Below are 12,935 nucleotides of genomic sequence, written 5' to 3'. Positions count from 1 at the left end.
GGATCCCACAAGCTGGTGTGCTTCTTCTATGTGGACTTAGTTGACTCCTCGTTTGGATGGCTGCTTGTTCGAATACAAGCCTTTAAGACCCCGGACACTATTGATTGATAGCGGGGCACCATGTGCTTTCTTCACCACACTTGGCTGTAGCGCCCTTCTCTTCAGTGATCATTTCATGAAGCTGAGTATCAAGCAGGGCCATGTGATCAGAATCAACTTGTTGACATGGGGCAAGAGATCAGCAGAGTCCCAGACTCACATCTGCTTGTCCATGGGGGTATATGCACGGCTAAGGTTTACTCTGGTCGTCATAATATGACAAAATCAAAACCCTGTAAGGCCAACTTCACCAACAGCAGCCATAAGACAACCAAACACACACAAAACAAAAAACAAGCTACAAGCAGACAGCACAAACCATATAAACAAAGAAGCACAACATTGTCAACCACCCCCCTGGGGTACAAGTCGACTGCACCCTAACCATCATCAATTTTCCCAATGACCCAGCACCCCGACGCTGCCAGTACGAGATGTCTACGCCAGTCCAGTTTTACCTTGAGCTGTGATCCACACGGTTTTGCCCTACACAGTTTGATCGGGAATGTTTCTTTTGATATTTCAGAAACATCCTGATAAAGTCTGAGCCCTTTGGGGACTGGATCTAGAGGAAATTACCTTCAAACAACCTGAGCATTGGCTTCTAATTGCCTGGGCAATCTAAACACATGGCACACTCTCGCAATCTCGCCATTCCTCTATCCACAGCGTGCAGAGAAAGGTTGATAATTAAGGAAGTTGCACCGTACAACTCCCAGAAACAACATGGGGCTACGCAAACATTCTACCATTCTCCAGAACGTGCAAGGTAGCATGTAAAATCCTCTTCTTATTCAGCAACTGATAGTTGCAATCAGCCAATTATCACAGAGCTTCCATTACTGTGTGAACACACTGCTGGAAAAGCACAGTATCAGTACAAGAATCAGCATTAAGGAGATTATAATCTATTTTTAATCGATAATGTATAACACAAAACCGTGGAAGATAAAATGGTAATTAAAATTACAAAACTACCAACTCTTAAAACCATTTTAATATCTACAGTTACATAGAGTTAAAGACTATACTACTAAAATCATAGCTTTTTAAAAAGCCACATATTGCTAGAGGTCTAGACTCCTAAATTCAGGATGATAATGTTCACAGGGGGCAGAGGTGGGGTGGGGAGGGTGCTGCTTTAGTTTAAACTGGAGCTATTTTTTTCAACTAATCTTTTCCAACTGCCTACCATCTACCAGACACTGTGTGCGGGGGAGTTCTTGGAGTGGTTGGGCAAATTCTCTGAAGAAATGTGAATTAAGCCGATTAAAAGGCAGCACCCACATAAAAACAAGGCAAAAGTGAATTCTTCACAAAGGAACCAACAAGTTCAAACTCCTGGCACTAGGATACCATCTAATCAAGGAGCTGAAGGGAGGGTCTAGTGGGACAGCCCTCACAGGCTCCAAGTTTCCAGTAAATGCCATGATAGCAAGGAATCTTAAGGCTGTCAGAGAACACTCAATGAGTGCTTGAGAATTTCAGAATTATCCTACAAATATCCTTTTCCTTTAAGGAAGACAGAAACCCCACACAGAAGGGAAACTGCAGGTGACAACAACTAAGCAAAGGAGAGACAATTTATGCATCACTACAATATTTATACAACATCAAGAGGTCCAGAAGACACAACAACCTTAAAAAACACGCCAACCGACAAGTGTAAAGATACCTCTTTAAAAAGTAGGAGAAACAGGGGTGGGGGATGGAGGCAGAATGCTTCCTTATTTGCCAAGAGTACACACTTCCTGGGCAGGCCACTAAGAAGGACTTGGGCATACCGCTGAACAACTACACTGGCCCCTCACTTCTCCTGTGGACGTTCTGCCTGCTAAATCTACAGTTTTAAAGACGTTCATTATCATGAAGCTTCTAAGGAAGGTAACCGACAAGGCAAGTTTAAAAGAAACTTGCAGACTCTGGAAATTAGGGGTCTTTACTTCCAAGTAACTTAAAAAATGCAGAGAAAACTGGAAATTAATCACATTTCTTAAATGTACCAGAAGCTGCAATGACAGGGCACACTGCCAACCCGAAATCTGGAGCAGCAGACGAACAACTGTGGAGGCCAGTTTACTGGAAGCAGGAGCCACGGAAACCTGTGAACAACTAAATGGGAATTTCTATGAGCTGCGAAAGGCCATGCGTGTGGACTAGCCTGAGCGACTGGGGGCAGAGTCTTTTGTGGGTCTTACCATTAAGAACCCCTTGAGGTTCTCATGGTGGCCGGAGGAAAATTCCTCGCCTGTTTCTGCAAGAAGGGGAAAGTAACCATTTTTTTAAAACCCCCTCTTCCAGAATAGTCTCTAAAACCAAGGTTGCACGTGATCGGAAGCTAGTTAGCCCTATCCTACTGCAGGAGCGCCCCTGGCGGCGCAGTGGGCGTTACCGCAATTCGGGTCCGTCTTACCAAGATTTACGTTTGGAATTTTATTTTTTAAACTACTAAGAGAAAGAAATCCTTCCCAGCATGACCAAATTTGGTATTTCTCATCTCTCCCCAGCACACCCAGAGTCTTAAAGTTCATCTGCCACCGGAGAATCCCGAGAACGTCCACTGGGGCAGCAAGGGGTTCTGGGAAGTGTAGTCCCAAGATGGTGTCACGGATCTCCGCATACTCTGTTCTAGTCTCTGTCTTGGTTGCCTAGATCCGGCACAGCAGGCGGACCAAAGGCTGCTAACTGCAAGGTCAATGATTGGAATCTACCAGACACTCAACGGGAGGCAGGTAGGGCAATCTGGTTCTTTAGGATTTACAGCCTGGGAAACCCTATGGAGCAGTTCTGCTCCATCCAGTGGGGTCATGGGTCAGAATCGACACCACAGCATAAGTTTTGGGTTGCTAACTTACTGGAAGATTTCAATGTGACACAAACAGTTGGCCCTCAACTAACTGAAAAATTGTGGTTCAAACCCAACCAGTGGCCTAGTGATCTGTGTCCATAAAGATTACCGCCAAGAACCCCCATGGAGCAACAAAGCATCACCTGGGTCAGAACAGCTCACTGGTGGTGGGTTCCAGTTGGGTTTCAGCCCACAGGAAAGGCGTAACCAGCCAACTCCAGGGGGGGAGAGGAGGCTACCTGCTCCTATAAAGATGAACAGGCTCAGGAACCCGATGTAGGATTACTATGCACGGGAATCAACTCCTCGATAGCAGTGAGGGCTTTGCAGTCCTTTATTAGAGAAAAAAGGAAGAAATGGGGGGGGGGGGGGGGGGAGAGACAATTCTGAAATTCAAGTCCAGAGAGTCAGGCCTCTGTAAACTAAGATTCAACCAAAAGGCTAGAGGACATGTCTCTCCCATGTACTCTACCATTACAGCAGAGCTCCAGTAAAGTAACAGTTGAATACAACCGAGAAAACTATAATACGCAGACTCTGTCTACAGAATTTTATGGGACGCCCAAAAAAACATGGGGAAAAAAGCAAGGCTATTAGAGGAAATTAGAGCCTTTCACACCCATCGACAGCTAGAACATTAACTGCCTGGTCAAGTCAGCATAAAGCAGTGGTTCTCACCTTCCTAGTTCCACGACCCTTTCATACAGTTCCTCAACCATAACATTATTTTCATTGCTACTTCATCACTGTAATTGTGCTATGTAGGATGTATTTCCATCGTTACAAATTGGACATAATTAAAGCATAGTGATGTGTCACAAAAACATGTAATTATATATTGTGAAATATTTATTTCTAATGACAAATTTATTTATTTATTTATGTTGTAGCATGGGTGACAGACAGTCTTCACTCCAGGTACTTCATGTCTTCATGTGAGCATATCTACATGTGGGTGAACCCACCTGGAGATGGACAGAAGAGCCGTGTCTCGGTTCCTAAGACCATTTAGAAATATGTGTTTTCTGATGGGTCTTAGACGTGCCCTGTGAAAGGGTCATTCGACCCCCAAAGGGGTTGCGACCCTCAGGTTGTGAACCGCTGGCATAAAGCCTTACACTAAAGCAAAAAAAAAAAAAAAAAATCACTGAAAACTACCCTACTGGACAGGGTCGAACTGCCCCTGTGAGTTTCTGAGACTGCAACTGGGGGGAAAAGTCTGAAGAGACAATGGAAGCATTACAACCACATTCAGATAGAATGCAGGCTTTAGAATGATCACATACCTGCTTCTGTTGTCAATTCTGATTCACAGATCCTATAGGACAGTGTAAAATGCCCCACAGAGCTTTCATGGCTACCGTCCTCATACAGCAGACTCCCACATCTCTTTCCCACAGACTGGCTGGTGGATTCAAACAGCCAACCTTTTGGTTAGCAGCCAAGTGCTTAACCACTGCACCACTAGCACTCCTTGAATTACTGTTTCAGAAATGTAAAACAGGGTCACTAGAGTAGGAATCAATTTTCAACAGCAGTGTTAAGGGTTAAGATTTGAATTAGGGGCCCTTGTAGGGCTAGCCGCTCCAAAAGAGATGGAAGAGTCTGTCTGCTCCTGTAAAGATTAACAGCCTAGGAAAACCTACATAGGGTCACTTGAGTCAGAATTGACTTGATGGCAATAGGTTGGTTTCGTGATCAATATGCTAAGGGTTCTAACAGAAAAAGAAGGCAACGGGCATGAGTAATTTTAGAGACAGAAAAGCTCTAAGAAAGTAAAAAGAAAGCTACAAATCACAAACATTAAGATAGCAACAAAGTATGCCTGGATAGAGTCAAGGAAGGGCAGGAGACAACAGACACTTCTCAACCCGAAATATAAAGAGAAAGAAAGAGGGAAAGGAGGCACAGAAGATCCAGGAGAAAAGATGTACCATGCACAATGTGGTCAAGTCGGGCAGTCCTGGGCTGTGGACCCATTGTATCTTTAAGAATGTCAAGTTAAGTCAAATCACGTGCACCCAGTCCTTACTCATACTCGTTTTAGTTCATGGAAAGCCTTGGATCCTTTTCAATGACTGAAAAGCTGCATGTGCAGCCACTGGAAGCAACTGTGATGAAGAATCTGTTGAGAGGAGTGGTTAATTCACTCATTTCAAAGTGAGGGCAATATTGCATGACATTAAAGCCGGGGCTCAAATGTCATGGTACCTCCAATTCAATGACAGTGGCCAAATGTGTCCCTGTGACTGTGTGGCACTTCAGCGTCCTGCCAATAATTGGAGCACACACATCAGGCTCCTGAAAAGAGCTTGCTACACTTCTTCTGCACTGCATTCCAGGGTTGGGCCCTGTAATTTTTCTGTTTCAGTTACCATGATGAATTACTCACACTGGCAAGATTCCAGTCTGTTCCGATTTTTCACTATCAGCCATGAAGGAACTGGTGCAAAGTCCTGTGCTGAAGAGCAAGTAGGAGTTTTCCATAAGTCAGATACTTGCAGTCTGGGGACTGACCAAGTAAAATGAGAACAGAAAAGAGCAGAGGAAATCTTTGAACTGGCTAAGAATAGGTTCAAACGTAATAGCCACCGCAGAGACAGCACAGGGCAGGGCAGTGTTTCCTTCTGGTGCACACACGTGACTCTGAGTTGGAAGTGACTCACCAGCACACCTAAAAACAAGAATACTCTAAGATTAATGATAAACACTAAACCACAGAAGCAGAAAGCTCAAAGAACAAGCAAAATAAATACCAAAAATTCTACCCTTGGGCATATTAATTCATACTACAAGTGGTAGGTACATAATTCCCTGTCACCTTGATAGAGTGAAGGGGTGGAGTTTAGCCTGTATCAGGTCATAGCCTGATGATGCCTCTGGGTGGGTGTGACCTTTTCATGAGGATTCTGGGAACCTCCTCTTACGCCCTGGAAGCAGGATGCACTCTCTCTCTCTGCTTGATATTCCCGTTGACAAAGCATATGGAGACAAGCTGATGGCAGCCAGACCCCTGGAGATACTTCTACTGCCACTGGATCCACAAGACTTTTCACCCACTGGCCTATGATCTTCCTGCATTGAGCATCATTGCATGTGCGACATGAGTCTGAAGAGGAATTTTATGGACTAGTATTGGACTTATGAGCTAATCAGACTTGTAGCCTTGATTTGGACTGGGTTGTTTTCTTAATATACAATTACTCTTTGATATAAAGCTTTCTCTTATACATATATGAGCGTCTCTGGATTTGTTTCTCTAGTCAACCCAGAGTAATAAACTAGAGAAAATCATAAAGAGAAAAAATGTTAAGGAATCCAAAATGGGGGGGAAAAAAAGGCCAGCCCACAGAGCCACAAGGACAAGGATGACATTGCATTTTGTGTAAGAGCTCATGCATGCGGGGGAACTGATTACAAGGATCCACATGTGACCTCTTCCCTGGGAGAGGGACAGCAGAGAAGGGGGGAAGGGAGACTCCGGATAGGGCAAGATATGACAAAATAACGATGTATAAATTACCAAGGGCACATGAGGGAGGGGGGAAAGGGGAGGGAGGGGAAAAAAAAAGAGGACCTGATGCAAGGGGCTTAAGTGGAGAGCAAATGCTTTGAGAATGATTGGGGCAGGGAATGTATGGATGTGCTTTATACAATTGATGTATGGTATATGTATGGATTGTGGTAAGAGTTGTTGGAGTCCCTAATAAAATGTAAAAGAAGAAAAAAAAAGAATAGTAACTAACTTTTCAAAAAAAAAGAGCTCATGCATGCAAGAGTGGAATGAATCTTAAAACCAGCCATAATTATCATTCAAAAGGCAAAGAGAAATACTTTCTCAAATAAAACCTGAGGGAATTCCTCACCATTGAGTCCTGTAAGAATTCCTCATAGAGAAAGAAAATTACATAGGTTTGAGACTTGAATCTACAGAAAGAATATCAGAGAACTATAAAACCAGGCTCCTGACATTTGGAAACTGAAACATGAACTGTGTGCGGTTTCTGCCTCTTTAAGATTAGTTTGGTGCAACATATAACACAGTGTCCTGATGTACAGTATCTTATTTAGGAAGAAAATTATCTACGTTTTGCTTAAAAACACACCAAAAGAAAGAAAAATGGGTGCATCTAGGTATCTATTCTTTAAAGGAGGCGGAAGAGTTGTTCGAGTGTTGGGTAGCCTTCCACAGCATTCACGAGCAGGCTCTTTGAATGAAGGGGGAGTGCAACAACTACACACCACTTTGAAAGTGTGGCTGAGTGACGAAGCAGATACACGAGATGTGAAGTGAAGGCAGTTTTTAAAAACGGGTGACAGTGGGTTGACAGTTGCTGTGAGGCACACGGGGTAAGGACCCAGTACCAATAAGGTGGGTGAGAAGGGGTAACAAAAGGAACAAAATCAGAAGAGAGTATGTGAAGAACTATGTGATCGATCTACTTCCATGTTAATAGACAAAAGTGAAGAAATTAAATGTAGACAAATTTCACAATGCAGCTTTGACATACGTTATTCATTGACAACACAGTAAGTTTCAATGATACCTGAATATATGCTCATTATAAAAAAGTATGGTTTCATAAAAATGTAAATTCTAAACTCAATTGGAGGATTTACTTCATAAGAGGCCTTGATGAAGGTATTATCTCATTATGGGACTCAATTTCTACATTCGTAAATGAATACCACACCTTGGAGCATTTACTAGAAGTCAGTGGCCCGATGCACCAGTGCCGAGTCTGGATGGCTGTGGGGGTGCCGCTGTTGCCAGAGGCCAGAGGCCATTCTCAACCCAGTGACCCAAGTGGCAGGGCTTTCTCCACTGTAAGCCGGACGGCAGAAGATTACCATGGTGCTCACCTGAGGAGCTACTACGGCACACCGAAGACGTCTAACAATAGCTGCTTACCTCCAGACAACACTCATTAGTAACAGTCAAACTGTCTGACCAGTAGCAATTAGCTCTACTTCTGGAACTGCACTCCACACAAATGCAACTCAGCAGCCACTGTAAAAGGAGAATGACAACATAATACACAAATGTTCCTGTGTCGGCGGTAAGAAACTGACTAGCCAAAACTCAAACGGGAAAGCCGCTACTGTGGCAGAGTCCTGGTGCACAGTGGGGTCCAAGGTAGGCTGCAGTTTGAAGCCACCAGCCACTCTGCAGGAGAAAGATGAGGCTTTCTGCTCCCATTCAGATTTACAGCCTCAGAAACCCATAGGACATTTCTACTCTGCTGTGGCAGTTACATAATTTCCTGTCAACTTGATAAATCAAGTGTATGGGTGGAGTCTAACCTGTCAGTCAGGCCACTGCCTGACAGTGCCTCCTTGTGGGCATGGCCTTCTCATAAGGAGGGTGCTGAGAACCTTCCCTTGCTCTTTCTGCCTTCACCCTCCTGCTGGCTGACCCTGATGGCAGCCAGAGCCCAGAGGATGCATCCACTGCCGTTGGATCTGCAAGACTTTGTACCCACCGGCCTGTCCTATCCCTGTGTTCTGCATGAGTCTGAAGAGGGACTTAGGAACTAGTGTCGAACTTATGGAATTGAGTTGGACTGGGCTTGGATGTCTTCCTGATACAAGGCTTTTCCTTACACGTATGAGTGTCACTGAATTTGTGTCTCTAGTCATCCGACTTAACACATCTGCCCTTTAGGGTCGCTTTGAGTTGGAATCAACTTGATGGCAGCAGGAATGAGTTAATGGGACTTGGTGATTTTAGAGTTCCACCAAACTTGAAACATTCATGTAAAAATAGTCCTCATTTGCTAAATATCTCAGAAGGCCTGAGTCATCAGTCAGTCATCAGAAATGAACCAATGGCCCTTCAGAGTAGATTTCAAAACTAAAGATTATCCTTTCCACCTAAGGGTAAAAATTTGAACATGATCTAAAAAAGCAAGCTTTGCTGCTGTTTAGTCTACACATTCTTCAAATTTCAGACAAAATAATATATCCACAGAGGGATTAGAAAGATTCAAGAGAGACCAAACTGTCTCCAAGTATCCTGAAAGGCTTCATTAATATGTAAATAGTTTCACTAAAATAATCACTATCATCTCCAATTTAAATCTAGTTCTCAAAATAGTTTTACTGGGCAACAATATGAGTTATTGTATTTGAGGAATAGGTACGCTCCTTTGTAAAAGTATTCTGCAATACTTTGCAATCGCAGTGCCCAAAATAACTTGGGCATCTAATTCCTTCATTTTGTAAGGGGATGGGGGGAGGGGGACCTAGAAAAACTACAGAGCCCAAACTTGTCCCACTTTAGTGTTCTTTCTACATGTCTCAGTTCTTCCATGTTTCCCCTTGCATTGGATCTGGTTTTTATTTTCTGTTTAATGCAGGAATTTAAATTACACCAATGGTGACATGTCAAAATAATACTAATTTATTAGTAATAAAAATCTGTTTATTTTTGAAAGCTTTCTTCCCATTTCCATAAAAGGTATTTTGACCAAGGCCCTGAGTTCTAGAGAACAGCACTTTCCACATTCTAATTCTCAGATCATGGGATCCACAAACATGAAAGATACACACACACACATCTGAGGGGTAGCCCCCCAACAAAACAAAAACGGAAAAAGCTGCTGGTTGGCGCTTTCGTTGTACGCATTCTTCCCTTCAGGGGCGCATCAAGCAACTCGCTCTAAGTTAGTACACTCAGAGGCGTGGCCTGGGAACGTTCTCCCTGGTCAGTGAATTTTTTTGTGAAAGCAGTTTCACTTACCCCTCTATTTTTTGTGATGGTCGAATTAAGAGAACAGCGTGTGACTGTGAAATTTTGTTTCCTGCTTGGGAAAAATGCCACAGAAACTGTTGTGATGGTGAACACAACTTACAAGGACAGCGCTTTGGGAAAAACTCCAGTGTCTGAGTGGTTTTTCTCGTTTCAAAAAGTGAAATGTTGAATGATGACAAACCTCATTCTGGATGTCTGTCAACTTCCCAAACAGATGCAAACGTCGACTGATAGTGTGTGTATTTGGAGTTCGTTCCACCAGGTCAGACTGTTAATCAAGCTTTCTATTTAGAGGTTCTGAAAAGATTGCATAAAAGTGTGGGACAAAAAAGGCCTGATTTGTGGCAGACAGGGGACTCGTTTTCCCACCATAACAATGCACCTACTCAAGCAGCCACGTCGTGTGCTAGTTTTTGACAAAAAACAGCATGCCTCTCTTGCCCCACACACCTTACTCACCTGACCTGGCTCCATGCGACTTCTTTTTGTTTCCTCGAATGGAGGGGAACACGAAAGGACAGTGATTTGACAAGGTAGAAGAGGCGAAGAAAAAAAATGAGGGAGGTGCTGTCATCCATCCAAACAGATGAATTTGAAAAATGTTTCCAAGAAAAGAATCACCGATTGGACAAATGTATTAAGTGTAATGGAGAGTGCTTTGAAGGTGCTAAGCTTGTTTTGTAAAAATAATTAAGTACATGGCTTTGAAAAAAAATTCATTTTGGGGGGATACCCCCCTCGTACACACACACAGACACACACACGCACACACACATTTAGACACATATACACACACACACACATATATAAAACTCCTCTTAAAACTATTAAAAATTCAATAGACTATCACAATAGACACTGTTGCTGCTCGGTGCTGTGGAGTCAATTCCAACGTACAATGCTTCTATGTACAACAGAACCAAACAGTGCCTGGTTCAGCACCATCCTCGCAAGCTTTCCTTCAGTCCGGCCCCTGTGGCAGCCTCTTTCAAACCATCTCACTGAGAGACTTCTTCCTTAATCTGAGCCTCTGAGCACTGTGTCCTTCTCCAGAAATTGGCCTCTCCTGGCAATATGTGCCAAGTACGTGAGACAAAGAAAGTCTCACCATTCTTACTGCTAAGGAGCATTTTAGCTATACTTCCTCCAAAACAGGGTTTGTTTGGTTTTTTGGTAAGTCCAAGTATTCTTTGCCAAAACTACCATTCAAATTTATCAATTTCTCTCTAGTCTCCCTTATCCCCGGTCTAGTTTCATATGCATTTTGTTAGGTGCTACAGAGTCAGTTCCAACCCACAGTGACCCTATCTACAACAGGGCCAAACACTGCCCAGGCCTGTGTCAGCCACACAACTATTCCTGTGCTGGTGCTCACTGTAGCAGCCACTATGTCAACCCAGGCATGAGGCCACTGAAGATACGAAGGCTTGGGTCAGGCACTTCTTTAGTCCTCAAAATGACATCTTTGCTTTTGAACACTAGCGAAGTCTTGTGGAAATGTGCTCAATGCAATACATTATTTGATTTCTTGACTGCTGCTTGCAAGAGTATTTATTGTGGACTCAAGTAAAATTAAATCCTAGATCAACTTTTGATTACAAGCAACATTTATCAAGATATTGGTAATTGGCTCAGTTTGAGGATTTTTGTATTATATTAAGTTATAACCCACAGCCATAAAAAGGTATTTAACTTGTTTTTGTCCTAGCTTTGGAATAAAATATGTCCCTGGTTAATATAGCTGTAATTATATGCTGGGCTTTTAAAAATTCAATTCTATATATGTCTGTTCATGTAAAAGCTATAAAGAAATTAACTATATAACATTTGATTAATAGTTGGGCAAGGCAAATGATTGGTTAATGCTCTCCTAACAAATAGGTTTATAAGAGTCACATTATAGATCACTTTAGCACTTTTGGGGGGGGGGGGTGTTCCTGGTTTTTGAAATCATTTTATAGAATGTGAGCAATTTAGTAAAATAATTTTTGAATCATTTATTAGCAAGACCAAAACAAAACTCACTGTCATCAACCAATGCAGACTCACAGCGACCCGACAGACATGCAGAACTGGCCCATCGTTTTGAGACTGCAACTCATTGTGGGAGTAAAGTTTTATGACAGGAGCAGTCAATTTTCAAACAATTCACATTTCTATACATTATCCTTGAAGCATTACAACCTTTTGGCAAATTCAAAATGTACACAGAGGAGAAACAGATTAATTCATTTATCATTGATCAAGGCTAAGAAATCCTGGTGGTCCCGTCCACCAGGAAATACTTTAGTTCAAAATCACTGCTGTCTGTCTTCATAGTTCAGTGTTTACTTTTAAATTTTAAAAGACTGCTTCTCTCCTATTGTTTTGAAAGAATAGTAAAGTTTGTAGAAGCCTCTACCAATAATATAAATTCAAATTTAAAAGGGAAGAGGTTATCAATAAGTGAACCAAAAGAAGCAAATTTCAACCAGACCCTAATGTAAGTAAGAATGAAATGCTGAGAAAACCGTCACCGACCACAGCTGCAGCTACAGCACAGGTAGGCCACTTCTCCCTGTTACTGACTGCCCAGCTCTCCATTCATTCACCTTTTGCCTACTGTGCACAAAGGGGGCTGGGAACCTTTCACTAATCTTCCTTTTCCTTTGACCTCCCGCACAAGGTTAGGCTTTGTCAACAGAAGGGAAAGAAGACCAATTCCAGAAAGAGAAGAGGTGCTTCCCAGTGAGGCATCTCCCTGTGAACAGCTTAACCAGTATGCTAAACATGTGTGGCTCAGCCTGATGGAAGACACCACACACCCCTCTGCAAGAACTGAATCTCAGCAGGGAGCTGGGCTGGGCAGCTTCTTGGGCACACCATCTCAGCAGAGAAGAAGCTGGCGTAAGTCTTCAGACTTATCATTACTTCATACTAGCCAATCCTTCATTATCTTATTCTAATCTCCTGTTACAATGAGCAGTCTCGATATTAAATTTGGCCTGTTCAAACTATGTACTGTGTGGTCTCTCTCATAGCCAAACCCAGGCTGAAACACCCTCACATTGTATTTCTATTTTGCCTCAGTGGGTACCAGTTTGCATAGAGGTCTATATAGCCAATCTGATTCTCTTCCATCGTTTAGTACCCCATGTGCTTTTTCTTGAGAAAGTTCAAGGCTTTTAATAATCAGAGATTATTCGTCTAAGGTTTCTACAATTTGACCAGAAACTACAATAGTTATGGCTCCCC

The 12,935-nt window shown here is 42.8% G+C and overlaps 1 protein-coding gene across 7 annotated transcripts in view; it reads right to left on the bottom strand.

Annotated features, from left to right (window-relative positions):
* MKLN1 (muskelin 1) overlaps nt 1-12,935 on the bottom strand; it is a 337,081-nt gene that overhangs the window by 101,530 nt on the left and 222,616 nt on the right. Inside the window, exon 2 of one of the 7 annotated variants that reach the window (XM_075558676.1) lies at nt 7,860-7,958. The exons of 4 other annotated variants lie outside the window; for them this stretch is intronic. In XM_075558676.1, coding sequence (XP_075414791.1) covers nt 7,860-7,876 — 17 coding nt within the window. In that variant the 5' untranslated portion in view covers nt 7,877-7,958. Of the gene's footprint in view, nt 1-3,090; nt 3,207-5,339; nt 5,399-7,859; nt 7,959-12,935 lie in introns of those variants that run through there. 2 more of the 7 variants (XM_075558673.1, XM_075558679.1) reach the window with 2 other exon arrangements.

Source organism: Tenrec ecaudatus, chromosome 9 (genome assembly GCF_050624435.1).
Source record: "Tenrec ecaudatus isolate mTenEca1 chromosome 9, mTenEca1.hap1, whole genome shotgun sequence".
Taxonomy (NCBI): Eukaryota; Metazoa; Chordata; class Mammalia; order Afrosoricida; family Tenrecidae; genus Tenrec; species Tenrec ecaudatus.
This window is presented reverse-complemented; position numbering and strand designations above follow the sequence as displayed.